The sequence below is a fragment of the Trifolium pratense genome, linkage group LG5 (genome assembly GCF_020283565.1).
Source record: "Trifolium pratense cultivar HEN17-A07 linkage group LG5, ARS_RC_1.1, whole genome shotgun sequence".
Classification (NCBI taxonomy): domain Eukaryota; kingdom Viridiplantae; phylum Streptophyta; class Magnoliopsida; order Fabales; family Fabaceae; genus Trifolium; species Trifolium pratense.
This window is the reverse complement of record NC_060063.1, coordinates 49,215,093-49,238,234: the sequence shown is the minus strand read 5'-3', so window position 1 is coordinate 49,238,234 and position 23,142 is coordinate 49,215,093. Positions and strand designations below refer to the sequence as shown.

Sequence of the window (23,142 nt, the reverse complement as noted above, 5' to 3'; positions counted from 1 at the left end):
TCAAATATTGTATAAGATAAACTTTGTTTAATACTTTAAACTTTGTCATGATGTATTGTTCTTTATAATATTTATATTTTGTAGATCAAACGTATGCTAAGGAATGTCCTATAAAAATTAATGATATGTTTGGTTGAAGGGTTGTAGAGACAAAATATTTTAAATTTTATTTGTTTGATTTGATTTTTAGGATGAAAGAAGAGTTGTTAAAATGTTAAATGGAGGTTCAAATATGCTGATATGTTATGTTTATTGGATATCTAAGTTTAATGTTGATGCAACAGACCTGATAGAGGGAGATAGATGGAGTATTGGTGTTGTGGTGAGAAACTATAACATGTGAGCTTAGATCATAAGTTCTTATACTCAATATATGCTCTTTACGTTGGGATGTATCATTAAATAAATAATTATAAATTTAAAATTGAGTCAAAAAATAAATTTTGAAATAGATAATTGGAATACTTTTAAAAAAATAAGTGTGAAGAATAAAAATATATCGCATAAAAGAAGATAAATTTAAGATTAACTCAAAAACAATATTTTTGAACAATAACTCAAAAATAATTTTTTTAAAAAATATGTTAATATTATATAGAATGGAGCTGGCTAAATTTGAAGTGGATACTTTTCCATAAGCTCTCTCTTCATTCCAATGATAAGCATATATTGTGAGTTTATTAAAATATGACAAATAGCTTATAAAACTGTGATAAACATTTTTCACTAATTTATCATATATCCAATTAAATATTTGTTGGAAAATTATTTAAGACTCCACCATATTCAGGTTTCAAATACACTACATGCAGAACTCTTGGACATACTTCATGGATCAAGTTAAATATGAAAATCAGGGGTGAGGGAGGGGGGAACCACGGCACTAGCAGCTTTCTATACTCTGTTTTTTCATGTAAAATTTAATATTATAGATGGTTCTTACTCCTAATCCGTTTACAATCCACCCCTACTACATGATTGCTTTTTCGTGCAGGCGCCATTTTTATCATTGAATCCTTGAACAAAATGGAGTGCAGCATAAAAGTTGAACAGAACAAGATAACCACCTCATGCACGCCTGCTTAAAAAAACTATAAGAAGTTTATATGTAAGGCTATGTACGTTGACACCGTATAAAATTTATTTATTTTTAAAGATCACATTTGGGTCTGAATTTGATATTATCCAAATTCAGGACCAGTTGAAGGACAGGTACTTCCTCCTTATGTATCAATGATCTTCCCTTACATGATCGCATTCATGTGCAAGCTGCCATGTTCAACAAAATAGAGTATAGCATAAAAGTTGCACTGGAAAAGATAAACACCTCATACACAAATTCATGAATACAACTAAACAACCGCAAGCAGTATGAACAGCAGTAATATAAACCACTACGCGAGTTATAACAAGTTGTACAGATCTCAGACACTGGCATCACCATAACATTTTCAATGGCTTAATCTTTCCTATTATGGCACAAAAACTACAGCTAAGATTATCATATACACCTACCTATGGTGAGGGAAAGAGAAAACACACCAAGAGGTAATAACATAAGAAATATCATGACACTGTTGCTAAGGTGAATGGGACTCGAGTACTAGTCAACTTGACTACAGATGGAAAATTAATTTTGGCCCTGCCTTCCTGGGTGGTATGCACCCCTACCATTTGAATCTGTCTTCAACCTCCCCTGTGCGTGAGAAGAACTCACTTTACCTCTAATTTCGGGTGTTCCCGCAGGATGACTATGCTCCGATGAAGGGAGCAGCCAACCTCCCTGCCCAGCATGCTCAGCTTGTCCACTATGGCTAGCTCCTAAAACAAAAACAATAACAGGTTAAAATGACACATAAATGGCATACTGCTGTTTTAAAGAAAAAATGGCGTTCAACAGCAACAGTATTTTAGTGCAGAACAATCCCATAATAATACTATACATGACTTGTGTGCCACACATTGAATTCTACAGTGGTTTTGCCGCCTTTTTATTATTTTATTTTTTTGGTAGAAATTTTGCTGCCTTTTTATTTATTTATTTTTTTGGTAGAAATTTTGCTGCCTTTTTATGTAAAAACTAAAAACATGAAAAACAATGAGACAGGAAATTTGAAAATAAACTGTTATAAACTATTATTTACTAATCATAATTTATCATGTAACATACAATTAACTGCACTAACATTGTTTGTTAAAAAAAAAAAAAACTGCAAATACAACAGGCATACTAAGCCATACTCTCTGCACCATCAAATGCATGGTAATTGATACATCTCCAACACTGTTTCCCTACTTCTCATTATTCTATTATTTAGAGCATGAGTTAGAAAAATCACACTAGTGAACTTTGTAGTTTTCTATACATCATAAAAGAAATCGATAACAAAATAATATTTCCAATAACATGATAATGAGTTCACAGCCATACACATCAGAATACACCCCATGAAAAAGCCACACATCTAGCATGTATGGAGTGAGATGGCTTTTTCATGGGGTGTATTCTGATGTGTATGGCTGTGAACTCATATGTGCAAGTTAGAATTAATATACAAATAGATGTATGAAAACATGTGGTAGTTGAAGAAAATTGAAAGGGGGGATTGAAAAGTTCCATACAACGTAACAACATACACTAAAGCACCAAAACAGTGCTAAAAATGTGTCCACAAATACACTGTAACATGGGGTCTTTCTTTTGTTAAACATATAGTTGGCTAAAAATTGCAAAACTGCATGGCATTTCAGGTGTACTGATTTTACGAATTTTGCAACATATAGCATCACTATTCACTCTGTACAACTGTTTTATTTCCTTGCATTTTAAGTATTCAAGTAAATTCACATTTATAATACAGTGAATTTTCACAATTTGGCAAATATGCTAACACTAACTTCATGGAAACGTTTGGCACAAATATGAAAAAGGTAAAACTTTCAATAATATTTAATAAATTGTAGAGATATCATCTAGAAATTAATCACCCGCATCCTCATTCATCAAGTAACCAAGATACTCACCAATACTCCCGCTCCATCCAGGCATGTACTTTTGACCCTTTCCCTTCCATTCTTCTTCAAAGCCAGAAAGTTCTTCTGCGAAAAACAACGCAAAACCTTTAGCAATGCTGACATGTGAGGGTATAGAACTGCTATATTAGTCATGGTATCACGCCACAAAATTAAGTATAAGCTAACAGACCTTCATTGATGTTGTGCAGAGTCTGCATAGTATCCACCTTACCATCTGGATTAAGTTTTCTTGAAAGGGTGTGCCCCTACAAAAATAATAGTTAAAAGTAAAGTAAATAATAAATAAAATCAAGGATATGGTAAAAACCCTAAAGAAACACAGCAAAAGTTATCCCAAAACCAAACCTACTAAATACATTGCCCCCAAAGAGGATACCTTGTCATGCAGGCCTCTAGAAATCCTGTGAGAAGCTTGCCTTGTGGAACTATCAGCCTCCTTGCTCTCCTCAAGTGTCACCTAACACAATGAAGATGGAATCAGAAAATAACATTATGCAAATCCTGCATACAGTCAATATTTAAAACAGCATAAAAGCTTACTCCGTCACTTCCGGTCCTCCTTGTCTTTGATGAAGTATAATATGTTCCATTTGGACCACCATAGCTAACTGTTGAGCTCTGGAAGCTGAAGCTGCGAGTTTGAGGCTGAGGCTGAAGCTGTTGAGCATTGAACCTGTTGTACTCATTTCTACCCTGCACATGTCTGATCTTCTTCCCTGCAAATGCAATACGACCCCCCACCCCAATACAAATTAGCCAAAACAAATACAAACTACAACTTTTAGAGATAGAGCAAAAGCCCGAGCACCTATTGGTTAATGCTAAACAGTAAACAGAAATTACCTTCAAATTCATCATCTGGATGTTCAACAGAAGGTTCAATGCTTGACCGTCTATGCTTTTTAGGATTTTCTATCTTCTCTTCCATTGCATTCTCATTTTCATCATCAGAGTCCAATTCCTGAATGATTGGGCCCCTTCGACTACTAGGCTCTGAATGCTCAAGAAACCCAGATGGATGCATGTTCGGGTTGAATGGTAATCCAGATGGCTGCATATCTGGAGCAAAAGGAAAACCAGATTGTTGCATTTCCCGAGGAAAAGGAAACCCAGACGGACCATCCAAAATGCCAGACCGCTGCATTTCTGGAGGAAAAGGAGACAAACCACCAAACATACTAGACTGGAACATCCCTCCAAAAGGTCTGTTGAAGAAGGGATCATCAAACGGGTCCCTTCCCCCAAAAAAACTGGACATTAAACCCGGTCCAAAGGAACCATGGCCTCCAAAACCACCGAAAGGGGCACCAAAGTCAGAGAAAGGATCCCTACCACCACCAGGCCCACCGCGTCCTTGCATTCTGCTATTCAAACTCTAAGTGCAGTAATCGCTGGAAGTACAAGACGCATTTAAGACAACTAAATCACAACCGCAAATAATGTATTTCTTTCAATTCAAACATGATTTGAGAAAATAATTCAATATGAACAAACCCTTCTTATAATCTTACAAATTAGTTACCTTTTGTACTCTGTTATTTCCATCGAAATCTTAAATACATGCAAGTGCATTATTCACTATACTAATATGCTTACAGGACATATTTAAGATAGCTAAATAATGTATAACCCGTACATACAGTAATAGTGGATTCAGTTCAAATTCAAACAAAATTTTAAAGAATAACTCTAAAATTCTACATGAATAATTAACAAACCCTTGTTATAATCTTCCAAGTTAGTTACGTCCCTTATTATAATCTTCCAAATTAGTTAAATCCCTTATTATAACCTTCCAAATTAGTTACTTCCCTTATTATATAATCTTCCAAATTAGTTAAGTCCCTTATTATATTCTCCAAAATTAGTTTCTTACCTTATTATAATCTTCTAAATTCAGAAGCAAACTACTCGTTTCAAACAACAACAGAATCATCATCATAACTCACAAAAGGATCTAAGCAAAGCAACATAAAACACATTCACCGATTATTCACCGATTATCAAATTATAAAACATGAATGGAACTAATTAAGTTAAACACGAAGATCGACTAAAACGATTGAAAATTCAGCAAGCATAAAACGAAACGATCATAATTGAAATTCTGAGACCTAAGATATTTTTGAGAATTGAGAGAAGATGAGTACCTCAGAAGCAGTTGAAGAGAAAAGAGAGGATTCTAAAAGTGTGATCAATTGATTTTTGTCGAATGAAAATAAAAAATGATTTTGCGTATTTATGCGGATTTCTTTTACAATTCGCGTTTTCGTTCGATTGGCATGGAACTTTCTAGTATGCCAATAAACACGAGGATTGTCCAGCAATGCACGAAAATTTCATGGGCTTTGTTTCGCAACTTCCAAATAACGAAATGGGCCCAATTATACACCGCCATCTTCTGATATAACAAACTTTACTCTACTTTTATTTATTTTTTCCCTTTAAAAAAATGTTATTTATGTACCAAAAAAATAGTAAAAATTTAAAATTTAATGTGTTAATTTATGTATCAAAATCATAAAACTTTATAATTTAATGTGTTATCTTTAACTTTAAAATTATGGTAATTGTGATATGTTTGTTGATCTCAATTTAGTTGTTAGTCTCACAATAGTTTGATTTATTTTGGATGCGAAGAAAATGCTTTAAATTATTAACTTATTAGTCGTAGTAAATTTAACGAAAAAATATCCTCTAGAACTTTTCATATTTCTCATGTACATTTTTTTAGTTCAGAGAGCCTCCTTTAAGAGTAACTATTATATTATATATACCTACAGGTTTTAACATGTTATTAAAACATCTTATAGGTTTTCATTTTGATCAATAGTTTATGTATCATTTATCTTATTACTATGGTTTAATGATGTATCATGATTTTATTCTCGTCACAATTGCTTCTCCAATCCATTGCCTAGTGTTGTTGAGCTCTTAATGCTGTTTTTCTCCACTTGTAGTTTTCACTATTTCAATTAATCCAAGCCTTTTGCCAAACATACATTATGTCAAACAGTTTGATGTAAATATTAATAAACTAACGTTAACAAAGACCACGTAAAAACAACAACAACATATACTACCAAATTCAAACAACAACAAACTAATGCAAGGGATAAACTAAAAATAAAAAAAAAAGTAGAAATGAAAAAGAAGTGAGTAGAAATTAACACTTAGGTACCGTTTGACCCAACTTTTTCATGACTTTTCTTGTTACTTTAAAGCATGGTAGTCAATCCCGGGCGATCCCAGTGGGATCCCGGTAGAGCAGAGCGGAGCGGAGCTCTGCCGGGACGGGATGGGATGGAGCGGCGCAGCTAAGCTTCTCGGTGGGATCCCAGTAGGTTCCCAGTGGACCGGAGCGGAGCGGGTCCCGGGTTGCCATCCCGGGTTAGGACTGAGATTTTGTTTTCATGGGTTTTAAAGGCCATTTTTGAAATCTCACTCATTTTAGTAAGGGTAAAATTGGTTTTTTACCTTTAAAATTGTTACTCCTAACTAAACCCTAGCCGCAATTCATTCTTTCTCTCACGCTATCGTACTATCTTCTCTCACTCTCAAGATCCAAACTTCTTCAACCTTCATCTGCTGTTTCTTCTTCAACCTTCATCCGTTGTTTCTTCTTCAACCTCGGATGATTAGACTTAGACTTTGATGATGAACTCGAGTTTTAATTTTTAGTTACTTTATTAATCTAAGTGTTGGAGACTTGACTTTTGCTTATTTATTTTGCTTGACTTTTGTTGGTAATTTTTAGTTACTTTATGATGAAGGTGTTTTTTTTTTTTTTGACAAAGATGAAGAAGGTGTTGTAGACTTGAGATTTGTGTTTTTAATTTTTAATTTATGAATGTTTTATGGATTTTGAGATGTTTGTTTAATTTTACATTAATTATATGTTTATAGTATTATTTATGTAATTTATAAATAAATAAAAAATAATAGCGGCATCCCGGTCATCCCGCTCCCCGGGATGCTGCTATCCCAGTTTTGGGGCTGGCCGCTCCGCTCCGGGATCCGGGATTAACTACTATGCTTTAAAGAGAGGTCAGGTCAAACACAAATTGAAATAAGTGCTAGAAAAAATAAGGACTTTATTTTTGTGAAGAAAAACAATGTATGAGGAACATGAAAAAAAGTCAAAAATATCAACTTATTTTACCAAGCGGCTACTTATTTTCATAGTACACCCTTCGAATCTGCCCAACACCACTTTTTCAATTTCATTATATTTTAGTTTATTTTTCTTATCATAGTATGATAGTACTGTATATTTTTTTGTCAAGTTTTTTAATGGTCGTCATGTTTTTTTAATGGTCATGTTGCCTGCCATGCCTTTTTTTTTTTTTTTTAATGTTAGAGTTTGAAAATTAAACTCTAGGTGCATTAGTTTATTAGTTTTATTATTTGTTTCCTTGTTCCTTTTTATTAGTTTTTATTTAATTTGTTTCATTGTTTTGGTTTTGTAACTTTCATCTTTCATTTTGTTATATTTAAATATTTATATTTATTATGTTTTATTTCGTTAACTTCTTTTTTCTTTTTCTTTTTTTTTTCATTTCATTCCGTAATTTATTCTAATGTTTTGTATGATAGTGCATGATTTTTTTTATATAATTGTATATGAATATTGTTCAAAATGAAAAATTATATATTTAATAAATTGACTGTTTAAGTTTTTTACGGTAATTTGTAATAAAACCAAAAATTTTATAAAAAAAATTAAACAATAGATTATCACTTAAAAGTCCTCATTAAGTAGAAAAAACTAATAAATACCAAACAACTTTAACTTTATTTTTACTTTAATTATAAAGTAACTTTTAAAGCATAAAAAAGTCGGGCCAAACACACCCTTATACTTGATGAAAAGCAATATAAGTGTAACCCTTTTTACTTCAACGAGGAATTGATGATAAATAGTGAGATGATGAACAGTGTCGCGTTTTAGGGTTACGGTCATTATTTGAAAATAGAATGGAAAATAAGAGATTATATTTATATGCCTTTTTTACGATGTTATATCGTTTGTAGGTTAAAATCATGAATTTCGTTTTTTTGCTTACCGAGTGTTATCTCTCAGAAATGTCCCACCAAATTTTAACTCCCGATAGCTACTTTTAGGGGCATTTTTGAAAATTTACGAGGGCTCTAAGCAATAGAGGAAGGGGCGAAGAGCAATCATGAATAAATTATGCATGCACACATGTATATATATATATATATATATATATATATATATATATATACACACACTCTAATACAAGTGTTTCGCTAGTTCACTATTTAAAAATTTGTAATTTTATTATAAACAAAGTTAATATTTTTTTTAATATGAAATGTTAAGCGATGATAAACGGTCATAATTTTTTTATAAAATATATATTTTTTTACATTGTTATCAAAAAATAATTTTTTTTATCTGATATATTTTTTTACACTTTTATCTAATCTAAAAAATTTCCTTAAAAAAATAATATCTAATCTAATCTAAAAAAATGTACAAATGGTATTAGATTAAATATAAAAACCTTTTTTGATTAAATATAAAAACCTAAAAAAAAATTTAGTAAATGAAAAAAAAAAACAAAAAGAACAAGAAAGGGAAAAAAAAAAAGGTACTAGAAGAGAAGGTTAATTTGACAAAAGAGAGACGTAGAAATGCGTTGGCGTTAGAGGGTGGAGCCCACTAGCGGTTCAACGACATGCGGTGCCGGCTCAGGACCTCGTCCTTAATCGGTCCACTACGCTTCTCAGAAATTTCTTCTTCTCAACTCTTTCAACACGTCATGCTTCTTCCTTCAACTACCGGTAAAATCAAATCATCATTCATTCTTCTCTTTAAACCAACTCTTCCCCTTTTCCGTACCTTATAATTTCAACTAACCGTTTTCTATTTCATTTTTTTTTCCTTCATAGTTTGAATTAGGTTTTCCGATCATCGCCGATTTCGTTCTCCTTCTTGTTTCCGATCGATCAACGGTTGTGCTTTAAGCCTTCGCTTTCATCACCATCACCATCACCATGTCGCTTACAGATTCCGATTCTTCCTCTTATGGCGGTGAATACAAAAACCTCAAACAAATTAGCCGCGAGAGTAAGTTCCTTTTCATTTTTTATTATTTTGCTGATTATTCAACTTTTTTCTGTTTATTTTGATTCCTTTTGTTAGTGAATAATACTATATAGTATATACTAAACTAAACAGTGTTTGCTCATGGTTGATTTTCGAATTCTGCGTTATCTTCACGCATTGGTTCTGATCTTAGTTAACAGAAATATAATTTGTGTTTTGTGCATTGGCGCTTTTAATTTTTGTTTGGTTTGGGAGTTTTATTAGTTAAACTACAAGGCATGTGAAGATTGGATCATATTGTGTGATGCTAAACTACGGATTTGGTTGCTTAAAGGGGTAATTAAGAAGAAATTTTAAGTAATGACGATTGGAATATGCTAGTCTAGTTTTGAAGGGTTTTGCTAGATTTAGTATGTTATTTGGTTGATTCGATTCTGTTGGATATGATGTTTTGCCTTACTGAATGGGGAAATTATCAGAGAATATTGAAATGGATATGTTTCAGAATTAGACAATGAGTTAGACTAGTGTGTCTTGTTATAACTTATAAGTTATAACACTTATTTTATGATGCGAAGTATAGTAACCATTTACATATTGTATATTTGAGGAATTTAACCATCTTATTTGCTAATATTCGTTGGTGTAATTAGAATTTGGACTATTGTATAGACTCCTTTGAGTTGCACGCGCAGAAGCACAATTCTGGTTGCTATCTCTTTTGCCTGCTTTCTTTGTTCTTGCTAGTCTATACTCTATTGGGAAGTCCTAGCTCCCCCATGTGAACTTTTTTCATTTGGACTTCTTAATTCTTAACTTAATATTTTCAATTTAAAAGATGCTTAGTAGGATATGTTGATCGAGTTAGGAGCACTTCCTGAAATGAAAAAACCCAGCAAACACAAACTAACAGGGAATTTCTCGTAGTTTATGGACCATAATAACTGAGCGTTTTATTTAATTCATGCGTCTTACAAAGTTGGATTTTCATTTTGAGCATTTCACCTCTTCATCTTTAACTTAATTTCTAATATTGTCTTCAAAACGTCAAGAGATGATTCATTGCTGTATACCTGTATATGCCATTTTTTTTTGCTTTCTTTTTTCCAATCAATATCAGCACCTAATCCAGTGCAGCACGTTTTGTTCTTTTCATTAGCGGATATACTAAATCAGACATGTTTTGAATAGTTGAAATGGACAATTCCTTCACAACAATTGCTTCTTTTTGCATTTTGTTTTTCTTCTTTTTAACATTCTAATACTAAATTGCTTAACCATTACCATTCATTTTCTGATCTGATAATCTCATTTAACTTCTGTGCTCTGAAATTTTCTCCAGGATTATTACATGAAATGCTCCGGTCAGCGAAAACAGGGGATTCAAAATCTACATGGAAGGTATAAAATGCCATTAGTTGAATGATCTCTGCCTCATTTAGTTGAACTTCACTAAAATATGGATGATGGGTCCACCCTTCTAGCGTAGCTTCAGTTTGTAGTTTTATTCTAGGAATGTTTATAGATGATTATTATTATTTCTATATTTTTTCTTCATGTTTTTGATGATTGGACAAATCTTTTCAACACTTTCTTTTATTTTTAGATATATGGTTGCAATGTGCTGCATTTCATAAGCAGCCAGCAATTGTGCATAGTTTAAAATGGGATGATTGTGGAAATTTTATTATATTTCTCCGTATATCTGTACTAACATAAATTATTAAGCCGGCAAGTTTGTTGCATATGATTTCTGACTATAAATACATGTTCATGCAAAAGGTTTAATTGAAGGGGTATGTTAGATATAAAAACCATTTACAAGTCTTCACTCAACAACTTAGGTTTTGTTACTTTCTCGTTTTTTGACAACAAGGATGCTTCTTACTCCTACTCCATATACACACACATCCATTTCTTTTCCAAGAAACATGCTTAATCTTGAAAATTATTAAAGGCATTGTTAGAATATATTAAATATTGCAGAATATCTTTGGTATTATATTAGAGGATCTTAGTTTATATCATAGTATCTGTTTCTAATCTTTCAATATCTTAGATTATCTCCTAAGATTTGTTTTTACATTACTTAGTCATAATCATGTTTTGTTTCTTGATGCCCTTATTTATTTAGGTTAGGAGCCTTGATTTCATATTCATATACATAGGGGCTATTGTTTTGTTTTTTGTACGGCTATAAACAGGGGTTGGTATTTAGTCTTTTGTATCAAATCATTATCAAGAATATTGCACCGTTATCATATTCAAAGTCCTTACTATTTCTCTTCTTTTATCTAAAAGCCATAACTTTAAGCGCATGATACTTGAATTGTTTACCATCATTTGATTGATTCATGGGTTGTTTGCCTGCAGGTGCTAATAATGGACAAACTCACTGTAAAGATAATGTCTCACTCTTGCAAGATGGCAGATATCACGGATGAAGGTGTTTCATGTAAGAACCACAAGATGGATTTTTTTGTTGTCGTTTTTCTTCTACCCACAGACAGAAAAAGACTTCCCATTATTTTTCTTTGATTTGAGTTTTATGCCATTCTTGTTGAATTCTTTTAATATATTCAAATGTAAAAGGAACTAATTTATACTCCGAAAATTGCTTTGTGTCTAACATTGTTTAAAAATAAACAAAGACAAGTTGTGTACCCTCCTTTTGCCTACCCTTGACCAAACTAAAAAAACTACCCAATTAAAAGTTGAGAAAAAAGAAAACCTTGTTTCTGTTTATCTGTTCTAGCTTGATGCAGCTGAAGGATTTGGAGTATAGTAATTATGGTGGGATAGGCAGTGAAGTAGTTAACATATGTTCTTGCATCTGTCTTGTGAAAAAATAGACTTACAAGTCGCAAATGAAGGAAGGTGATTTCATTTTACTCTGTTTACTGTGCATACTATCAAATCCTTAGTATATGAAGTTTGAACTCTGGGAAAATTCTGGCTTCTCACCAATAGGGCAAAATGGTGTTTTAAAGCTCCTGCCATGGAGAGAAGGATTTTGGAACCATCATTTCTATTATAGGCAGTATTATTTTTCATTTGTAAGAAGGCGATTTTGTGAGTCAAAATCACGACCTCTTAGTCCCACGGTGGCTAATCTAACTTATGTGCCAAGGCTCTGCTTTTGACTTCTGAATAATTTTGTTGTAATGGAAAATGTTAGCATGTTAGTATATTATGTTATGTTGTGGGTGGGGATAGAACCCTTGACCTCCTTATCACATCACTCCTTAACTCCCCCACCCCAATCACAAAGCTAACCGTAACTCCACTTCTCACTCACTAATTGCTTATATTGATATTCATAACCTAGAAGTCTTTGGTTGATAGAACTTGGACTGATAATTACCAGCTCATCACTGTTTTCAAGTAACAACCAATTAACTATGAATTATACAGGATTGGTTTCTGTTTTTTCTAAATTGTATTTTAAAAAATTCACTAGAAGAGGGCCTTGGTGCAACAGTTGGAATTGTCGCTGGGTGATTAAAATGTCAGTGGGTTAAGTCATGGAATCAGCCTTTTGTAAATGCAACTGTCTATAATCGACCCACAATGGATTTGAGTCTTCCCTGGTTCCTGCATTTGGGGGATGGGGGCTTTGTGTTACTACGTTGCTATTTTGGAAGATTTTTCATCTCTATGTTTTAGATGATAAACTTAAACCGTGAAAGAAAGGAAAGTAAAGGATTGTAATCGGCTAATTCCGAACATCTATGCAACCCTTGTAAAATTGGAATTAAATAAAATTTTAGTGTATAATAGGAAATGGTAATTTTAAAATAAAAGTCATTCTCCCGCCTTGCACCCGAATTGGAGGGCAACAAAAGGTGAAGTGTTTAATGTATTCTCTCTTTCCAGTCCCTACCATCAATTTTTTAACTTCCAAAGAAAGGGAATATTTCTTCCCAGTCTTTTGGTCTTGATGCTAGTTTTTAGCCTTTATTATTCAATTTTAACTTTGATTTTTTATACTTGTTAACGATATAGCTTTTAGGCTTTAACCACACATCCTTGTTAAGGTATAAGACTATAAGTTTTAATATCTCATCATTCAATATTTAAAAATTTATTAAACTATCAATGTTGGATTTAGTTAATGAGTGCACAAGAAAATTATTCATGAAACACCTGTATTTTACACTAGTTCTATTTCTTGTATGGTTTGAGATTTCATATTTCTTTTTGTAGTGGTTGAAGACATATACAAGCGAAGGCAGCCATTGCCCACCATGGATGCTATATACTTCATCCAGCCAACCAGAGAGAAGTACATATATACTTTCATATGTTTGTGGCATATTTAATAAATTACCTTAAATTAAATTGAGAATAAAAGGAATTGTATTGTTGACAGTTTTCAGTTTTATCATTATTCATTTGGAACTGTTCAAAGAATTTACTTTCTTCTTTTGTGACTCTTCCTTTACTTATGCTTTGATTGATGTTAGTTGGTTAATCCATTAGTTAGTTATTCAGGAGGGATAAGAAGGGGATTGATCTAACAAATAAGGGAAAATAAAGTTAGGGGGGATTTGTTCAGTACATTTGATAGTTTGTAGGTGAAAGGAAAGTTCCTTTGTGAAGGAAATTCTTGAAAAGAATTCAATTGTCGTTTTTTTTTCCCCAATTTTCCCTACTTCCTTGTTTGGTATGTATATTCTGAAGTTGTAAATTTATGAATCTGATTCTTCGTTTAATTTCCTTCATGTTTATTCTTTAATTTGTCACGAGTTATAATACACTTATAAACTTCCTATTTAACATGTTTCAATACCCACTCTCTCTCTCTCTCTCTCTCTCTCTCTCTCTCTCTCTCTCTCTCTTCTAATAATGCATACATCTTGTAAATTGTCAAATTTCGAATATTATAAACTTGTGTCAGCAAGATAGTTTCATATAACTTCTTTGGAAATGGTTTTAGTTAACCCATGCCACTGGGTTTTGTAGAATTGTTTCTTATTTATTTTCTGTCTTCTTTTTTGTTGGCAGTGTAATAATGTTTTTGTCAGACATGTCTGGAAGGAAACCCTTATACAGGAAGTACGCATTCTTTATATTAGATATCTCTATTTTTGCAATTTCATCTTCACTTCCACTTATTGGTTTTCAAGCCTGTTATATTCTGTGTTCTTGTAGAGCATTTGTTTTCTTCAGTTCACCTATTGCCAAAGAATTGGTGATGGAGATTAAGAAAGATACACTGGTTTTGCCTCGCATAGGTGCTTTAAGAGAGGTGAAGTTTTGTTTTTGTTTTTTAATATTTAGGAAGTATATTTAAATTGAATATTCATCGAAAGCAATTTCGTATTTTTGCTTTATTTGTGATTTTTTGTCCTTTCACACTACATTGCAGATGAATTTAGAGTATTTTGCCATCGACACTCAGGTATGTGGTTGTAGTTGTACTTCATTTTTCTTGCTTTCCACTCTATACATCTTTGCTCATAGGAATGTGATTACTTTTATTCCCTTTCATTAGTTAATAATAGTCAGTATTAGCAATTTACAATACTTGTAGACGTGCACCTAGTGTTTGTCCAGTTCCACATATACAATGTACATAGTCATTAATGTGGGTCTGGATATGGATCATGATGTTATTTCAGTTAAACTAACTTTTTAGAATCTATTCGCTGTTGAGAAAAACCTTCTCAAGATACAAACCAAGTTTGTTTTTCAGATTCGAATTCCAGAATACTAAACAAATTTAACGAACAATTAGAGGCTTGACGAAGATTTATAATGAAGTACTTCCCTATAAATAAAAAATGGAACAACCATGGAATATAGGGATTGAACATCCAATGATTTGTGCAAATTGGCAAAAAACCATTCTTGTGTTTTTTAGTCAAAAAAAAAAACCATTCTTGTATTTTGTTCTAATGTAAAAGCATCTCTTCTAAAAATATTAATATAGCTACACATGCCTCAAAATTCATGAAACCGAGTCAATATCCGCTCCATTTTTTATCCTCTCCATTTTTACCATTACTAATGTTTTGGGAATATAAATGCGATAATGTGACATTTAGTGGGTCCACCTATTTAATATATATTTGAAAACTCTTTAAAACGATAGTAATGGAGATGGAAAATGGAGAAAATAAATGGAGAGGATCCCAACTCCATGAAACCTGCTTGTTGAGATTATGTCACTTGAGGCAAATTTAGTAACCTTTAAATGTGCTCATTAGGAAGTGTCTTTTTTCATTTTCTTTTTCCCCTTCATAAACATCAGGAAGTCTTTTATAGTGTATAATCTCATTCTTTTAATTATCCCATTATTTGGTGTCCTCATTTTTGTCCTGTTATTGCAGGGTTTCATTACAAACAACGAGAGAGCTTTAGAGGAGCTATTTGGGGACGAGGAAAATAATAGGCAAGCTGTTGCTTGTTTGAATGTGATGGCTACTCGGATTGCTTCAGTTTTTGCTTCATTAAGAGTATGTAGTCAATGCTCCTTGATTCTTGCTGTAGGAATTTGAAAATTATAGCAATGTCCTATAACTTTTCAAACATGCCAATGTTCTGAATCATGTAAATTTCTCTAGGAATTTCCTTTTGTTCGCTTTCGTGCTGCCAGGTCATCATTAGATGCGAACACAATGACTACTTTCCACGATCTTATTCCTACAAAGCTTGCTGCCGGTGTCTGGGACTGTCTTATGAAATATAAAAAAAGTATACCTAATTTTCCTCAGACTGAGACATGCGAGTTGCTTATCATTGATAGAACCATCGATCAGGTTTCTTTTGCTCATTGACTTGTGGAGTTATTTCGATAAACTGTATCATATTGCTTACAGTACGAATTCTATTCTGGATGTTGTAGATTGCTCCTGTGATACATGAATGGACTTATGATGCCATGTGCCATGATTTGTTGAATATGGAGGGAAATAAATATGTTCATCAGGTGTTATGCAACTTCACTTTTTTCCCAATTTAAATTGTGGCCGATTACTTGAATTTAACATAAAAATCTACTTCTCCTTAGGTTCCTGGCAAGAATGGTGGTCCACCTGAGAGAAAAGAAGTTCTGCTTGAAGATCATGATCCTATATGGCTTGAACTTCGTCATGCACACATTGCTGATGTATGTTCTGTTATTTCTGTTTAGTATTTATTATTTAGGCTTTTGAATCTACTATGTAGAGTCATGTCTAGTTTTTATTAGTTACACAACCTGAATACCTAATGATTTTGATTTCCCTGCCAGGCTAGTGAACGGTTGCATGAGAAGATGACCAACTTCATTTCAAAGAATAAAGCTGCACAAATCCATCATGGATCGAGGTGAGTCATAATTTTCTGGAAGTTTTTCATCATCAACATTGTGATCTGACAGGATTTAGATTCTGAACCCACTGTAGTAATGATCTAATCAATTTTGAAAAAAACATCATTGCCTAATTTGGAAAGCTGTTATGACTTTAGAAATCATGATTTTTTTTTTTTTTACTTTATGATGGTCAACTTATTGAGTCTGGACATGAATCATGATGGAAAGAAAGTTTTTTCTTGTGTGCTAACTGTGCTGTTTATTTGTTTTCATTAAATATTTTAGCTACTCAGTACTAACTACCCAAGGAGGAAGTCTTATGCGGGCACACATACAAATGAATGGTGTTTGGGCACACCCATGAATATTCACATTATTTATTTTTAAAATACTCATCATTAAATTCTTTTATCTTTCTTCATCTATGTGTGTGCCCATATAAGACTTCCTCTCTTCCCTCCAAAAGTAACCTTTGGCTCCTCTAACATCATCAACGACAGTTATGGGAGAATTTTCTATGTCATTTTTCAAACATCCATTCAGACATTCATCCTGGGGTGACTTCACAATATTGATAAAATAAAAAGGGTAACCTAGTGCTGTAAAGCTTTCACCAGGGTAGGGTCAGATCCCTTGTGAGTCTATCTTGTATTTGCAAGAGGCTGATTCCACGACTTCAATGGCGACCTTCTAGTCACAGAGTAGTTTTGAAATTGTTCCCTCTTTAATTTTATTTTTGTCAATTGCCGACTCAAGAAGTTTAATCTAACATTCTTGATATTATTTTAAAAACTATTTCTTTTACTGATATTTTAACAACAGTGCTATTTAGTACTGACTTTTTTTACAAAAGTTATGACTGCTTTATAATGAATCATTGTTGAGGAGAGGAAAACAGAGAGTCAAAAAAGTAAATAGGCCAATGATTAAATGCAACATAGTTTCCATGAGTTAATTTTTCTAATCGTGACTCATTTCTCCGAAAAATGTTTGTACTGCTTAACTTTATTTTAAATACTGTCAAAACTAACTCTCCTAAAAGCTTTAAGTTGTTGGGTGAATGTTCAAGGTTGGTTTTGAATCTATTAATACCCCACCTTCTCATGCATGAACTCTTTGGCCGGAAAGTGAGAACCAATCTATCTTGTATTGACATTCAGCTTATATTTAGAAGAATGGGATGCCACAGCAGGATTGAACTTTTAATCACTTGGTCAGAGGTTCTAATCCCATGTTATGGACCCATTCTCCTAAAAAGCTAAAGTTGTTTCATGAAGGTATAAGATTGATTTTATCTATCTTACATAGATCTCTGTTGTGTAAAATGATCCAGTCCTTCCTTGATTGGAAAATAAATCAGAGGCAAGCTTATTTTATTATTTAAATAGTTTAAACTTTTTAAAAATTTAAGCCTAGATAGGTACTTGGGGGACATGTTCATTCATTCATCTAGTTAATATCGTCATCTTGACACAACTTGGTGTTCCATTTATAGGGGTAGTGGTGAAATGTCAACAAGGGACTTACAGAAGATGGTTCAAGCACTTCCACAATATAGTGAACAAATTGACAAACTCTCCCTCCATGTAGAGGTTAGTTCCTCTGCAATGCAATCTTGATACTCTGAAAAATAATGTAATTGTTGTTTGATGTGCAAAAGAAATGTTCTATCTTCACGGGGAAGCAGACCTCTCACACAGTTGTTTAAGCTATGGAGATTTTAGGTTAAAAAAAAAGGAAAGCCAAAGAATAAAGACTATTATTTTAAAAGGAAAAAAAATGCTTTTTGTAATCTCTAGCCGTACCATATTTTAATTAGTTCTACCTGTATTTTAGTTTCTTATTGCCACCATCTGCCTTAAGCTTATTATGATTCTTGCTAGTGGGTGACAGAATAAATGAACTTATGTTCTGAAGTTTGTTACATATTGGGAAAGTTCTTTGTTCAGCAGTTGATTGATATTAGGGTTTTAGTAAGTTAATTATATTTATTACGAGGGTGCTGATTATGTATGATCATAGGTTTATATGTATTAATGATGAGTTTCTCCGTCTAGATTGCAGGAAAAGTTAACAACACTATTAGGGAGTCAGGACTTCGGGAACTTGGGCAGCTAGAGCAAGATCTTGTTTTTGGAGATGCAGGAATGAAAGAAGTAATCAAGTTTTTGACTACGAAAGAAGTAAGTAATTCTGAGATGGGAAATAAAAAGGGTGTACCTTACACCTAGTTAGTGGGTGAAATAAGATAGAAAAATGCTAACTAGTGCCCCTGGGGCACAACACTAGTTAATGAACTGAATATGGTAAAATTATCTTGAGACTTGTGTAGTCAACCTTTTAAATATATAAAATATGTCATTTTCAATACAAAATTTACTATTTTTATTTTCTTAACTAGTGCCGGGCACTAGGTAGCATGAACCAATAAGATAAATCAATACCTCCAAACAGGTTGTGAAATTACAACCAAAACTTTTGTATTTCATTAGTTATAATTTATTCACGTTCTTTATGCAGGATACATCTCGTGAAAACAAGTTGCGATTGTTAATGATTCTGGCAGCCATATATCCTGAGAAATTTGAGGGTGAAAAAGGTCTTAATTTGATGAAGGTGTAGTTTCTTTTGACTCGTGCTAACTAATTTTGACTAACAGTTCAATGCTTTTTTTAACCTTTTAAATGTCTTTCAGGTGGCAAAGTTGACAGATGATGACGCGATTGCTATAAATAATTTGAGAGTTCTTGGAGGAGAACCTGATGCCAAAAAAACTTCAACCAGTGGCTTTGCTCTTAAGTTTGACATGCACAAGGTAGAGGCAGTTTATTTTTTAAATTATATGAATTTTCAATGTTAACGTATATGTGAAACATCTTTCTCATAAATTACCAGAAAAAGCGCGCAGTAAGGAAAAATCGTGCAGAAGAAGAAACGTGGCAGCTATCACGCTTTTATCCCATAATTGAGGTACAAATTAAGTTAAGACAAATTTTCCACATAAAATATGTATTAATTTTATGAAAGTTACGTCTGATCGGTCAATATATATGCATATCCAAATTACCGAAATGGGTTAATAATATTATTCCACTCACAATTGTTATGAAATACGTAAAATAAGACACCGAAGCAAATTAAGTTTAACCAATTTTGCACTATAAAATACAACAGAATATGTACAACAATGAAGCACAGTTAAAAAGCTTACAAACGGGAACCGGTAGAGCCTGATTTTTGGCTTGTATCATTTGATCTCATTGTAATATTATAAAATAAGAGGACTTCATATTTCTATATCATAACATTTTTAATTTATAAAGCTTATAGAGCCTCTTATAATGATTTAACTATCTATCATCAGGAACTCATTGAAAAAGTTAGTAAAAATGAATTATCGAAGGAAGACTATCCATGTCTAAATGATCCAAGCCCATCTTTCCATGGTACACCATATGCTGGACCCGTAACTCCAAATCCTCCTGCTCATTCCCTTAGATCAAGGCGAACACCAACTTGGGCTCGACCTCGAGGCTCTGATGATGGATATTCAAGGTTTTACTTTCTTTCCTTCCTGATACAAGTCATTAAGTATGTTAATTTGTTTCTAATGATATCAGTTTATATTTTTCCCTTCATTAATGAACCCTGTTCTCTTCCCTATTCACCTCCATCTCATTGTCCTCTTAACTTCTCAGTTGTGTTACATGCATAAGCTTGCTATTAGATAGATAGTTTTTATGGGACTGCCAAGTATCTTGTCAAATTTCCGACGGATCTACCATCGCCAAACCTTCTCATTTAATTTTCATCTTTTGATGCTGGCATATAGCGATTCGGTGCTTAAACATACATCCAGTGATTTCAAGAAGATGGGGCAAAGAATATTCATATTCATTGTTGGTGGAGCGACTAGATCTGAGGTTTGAATAATGTTTTGATTGAAATAAATTATCATAATTAATCATTTTCCTTCCAGTTTTGATTCTGATACATTGTTTTGATTAACAGCTTAGGGTTTGCCACAAGCTTACTGGTAAGCTCAAGAGGGAAGTTATTCTGGGCTCGTCAAGTATCGATGATCCTGCACAATTTATTACGGTATTGAAGTGCTACCTTTCCAAAGTCAAACGTATTTCCTTAGATTGCAAATTTCCATAACTATCCTCGCGTACTATCTTTTTCTTTTGTAGAAATTGAAGATGCTAACAACGGCTCGAGAACTTTCATTGGATGATCTCCAGATATGATGTTACAGCCTTGGAAACTGGACGATGATCTGCTTGTCAAATATATGTCGTAATCATATAGATATTATTCATCTGAATATAACAAATTCTTTGAACATTGAACCTGTGGTTCAACCGGGCCACTGAATATCATACTGTGCATATGCTAGGAATTCTTCATTGATTAGAGAATTAACTTCATGAAAAATATTATGGTAAATGAGATTCAGTAAAGTAACTCTTTGTTGCGTTGTAAGGAAAAAAAATGCACTGCCCTGTCCAACAAAAGAACTGTTTTCCTTTCTTAGAAGTTGCTTGCCAAGAATTTGTACTGGATAGATGGTATAGAGTGAGCTGGGTACCAAATAAATATGCGTTGATTTATTTTTAGCAAGACTTGGCATAATAATCTATTAAAAGGAGAGTATGAGTATTGGCGATGGCGAATGGTTAGAGCTATTTTGTAGTTAGAACGCATACGTTCACTTTGAATTTTAACCTTTTCAAAATGTAGGTTAAGAATATCCTGAAATTAGTCTCATAAAAAACATAATATTACATTGACACGTTATAATTTCAGCTTCTTAGATTCAGCTGATTAGTTTCAACAAGTTTCAGCTGCTTTTTCTTCTTTTGGCACATTATATTTTCATCAAGTTTATGAACTAGTATTATTACATTGACATCAAGTCATCAACAAGTTTATTACTTTGACACATTTTTATGAATTATTAACTGACATTTTCGTAGGGGGTCTGATTAGTTTCGGGTATCACCTAACATATTATAATATCACCTAACTGACAGACATTTTTAGGAAAGGCCTACTAAAAATTAATGGATATTTTTCTACCATAAATCAATGTATCCTATATAGAACAATGTTTGAGTTAACCGAAATTCATTTATGGATTCTCTAAATATGCACCTTCATTTCTTGCATTTAACCAAATTTATAAAATTGAAAAGATTTTTCTCTTTGATCTGCCCAATTGCAAGAAATGCTTAGAATTTGTAAGAAGTTCAAATTTAGATAATCCTTATTCTGAAAACACTATAGCTAGTAGCTAGTACTAGAAAAGGTTAAAAGGAACAAATAATTAATTCTGACAATGTAGAGGGAGAAATGGTAGCATAATAATCTAATCTTACATGAGACCAATGGGGAAGGACCACATATAATTATATATAGATAATCAAACAAAGACGTGTAAGGAAAATCATGTTGAGTTGAGCCTGAGGCTGGTGAAGATAGTACAGTACATAAAGAGCATAGACTTTTTGGAGTCGTGTTTAAGCCACAGCTAAATTTCTCACTGGAAGGTACATTTAAATAATGTACCATACTGCCATGTGAAACAACAGTACAATCAAATTGTTCAAACCGTATCTTTCTTTTCAAAAGGTGACCATTTTTGTTTAAGGTTGTAAATAAATGTTACTGTTTTTTACTATGAACGGAAAGAACCTATAGTAAAGGGTTAAAACACTAGGGTGGTCCATATAATTGGTCTTGAATAGGGAAGAAGCATTTTCAGTTCATATATATGAGTTGTTCAATGACTTTTGATTAAAAATAGTTTTTCTATTTAGTCCGGTCAAAAGCACTTATTTTTGAACAGTTTACTAACTTTGATTTCTATGCCTAGAAAATAAATGAATTGTTTAAGAGACCCCCATATAATAGTATCTCAAACAAAATAACACTATGAAATCTACATTTATTTTGAAATAACCACAATAATTAGTCAAAATTTCTCATCCCTTGTAACGTACTCCATTCAATATCACTTTTATTGTAACACAAACCTCAAACTTTTGGTTCGAAATACGGGAAAACTCCATTCAATTCTAATTTACGGCGTGTTTTACAAAATCTTGGCAACATTATAATTTTGTTATAATCTTTTATATCTCAGAGAAAAATAACACTATAAAATCTACATGAATTCACGGCGTGTTTGACATTATAATGTTAATAAAATCACGATGGTACAATGTGATTCCATCAATTACAATTTACACCCCCAGGTTCAAACATGCAAACAATCATTCTTCCATGCAAAACTCAACTACATAAAATTGTCTTAAGTTTTTGAGAATTTGGTTACACTTTTTAAGTTGACATTGACATGTGAAGAAAGTCCTTGAATGCCATATTGAATTAATTAAAAGGAAAAAGCATTTGATGGCTGCTTAATTTGTTGAGTTTTCCTAATATTGAAAGAATTCAAAGTCAGAAACTAGTAGCTGGAAAAGAATAATTTGAAGTAGTGAAAGAGAAAAAAGCAAACTGAAAAGGGGTGAGACAGAGTTTGAAACTTGGGATGTCATTAATTTTTGCGAAAATAACGAAACAAAAGCTGCAGTTGAATGATTACCAAAACTTAAACTAAAGAGAAGTGGAGGATGAGTTTCTGGTATAGTGTGGGTACCCATATTGAAGCATAAGTCACAACGGTATTCTTCTTTCTGTCTAACAGCATCAATGCCTTAATTAA

General features: G+C 32.8%; 2 protein-coding genes across 4 annotated transcripts; one reads left to right on the top strand and one right to left on the bottom strand.

Moving 5' to 3' along the window:
• Positions 1-1,311: 1,311 nt before the first annotated feature.
• LOC123887254 lies at positions 1,312-5,388 on the bottom strand. 2 transcript variants are annotated; one of them, XM_045936534.1, is made up of 7 exons: positions 5,187-5,388; positions 3,880-4,427; positions 3,577-3,752; positions 3,413-3,493; positions 3,206-3,281; positions 3,025-3,099; positions 1,312-1,821 (listed from the first exon to the last, which is right to left on the bottom strand). In XM_045936534.1, exons 2-7 carry the CDS (start codon positions 4,394-4,396, stop codon positions 1,631-1,633), a joined length of 1,116 nt encoding a protein of 371 aa, XP_045792490.1. In that variant the 5' UTR covers positions 4,397-4,427; positions 5,187-5,388; the 3' UTR covers positions 1,312-1,630. The 2 variants fall into 2 exon arrangements, with proteins under 2 accessions (XP_045792490.1, XP_045792492.1); XM_045936536.1 differs by having other exon boundaries at positions 3,880-4,397; positions 5,187-5,341.
• A 3,150-nt stretch (positions 5,389-8,538) lies between these two features.
• LOC123887253 (SNARE-interacting protein KEULE-like) lies at positions 8,539-21,035 on the top strand. 2 transcript variants are annotated; one of them, XM_045936533.1, is made up of 22 exons: positions 8,539-8,847; positions 8,956-9,133; positions 10,455-10,513; positions 11,486-11,567; positions 13,319-13,397; positions 14,120-14,170; positions 14,267-14,363; positions 14,484-14,516; positions 15,448-15,573; positions 15,682-15,876; positions 15,963-16,046; positions 16,128-16,226; positions 16,350-16,426; positions 17,908-18,004; positions 18,470-18,595; positions 18,933-19,028; positions 19,108-19,227; positions 19,308-19,382; positions 19,777-19,967; positions 20,245-20,335; positions 20,424-20,513; positions 20,606-21,035. In XM_045936533.1, exons 2-22 carry the CDS (start codon positions 9,061-9,063, stop codon positions 20,660-20,662), a joined length of 1,998 nt encoding a protein of 665 aa, XP_045792489.1. In that variant the 5' UTR covers positions 8,539-8,847; positions 8,956-9,060; the 3' UTR covers positions 20,663-21,035. The 2 variants fall into 2 exon arrangements, with proteins under 2 accessions (XP_045792489.1, XP_045792488.1); XM_045936532.1 differs by having other exon boundaries at positions 8,687-8,847; positions 14,120-14,363.
• The last annotated feature ends 2,107 nt before the right edge of the window (positions 21,036-23,142 follow it).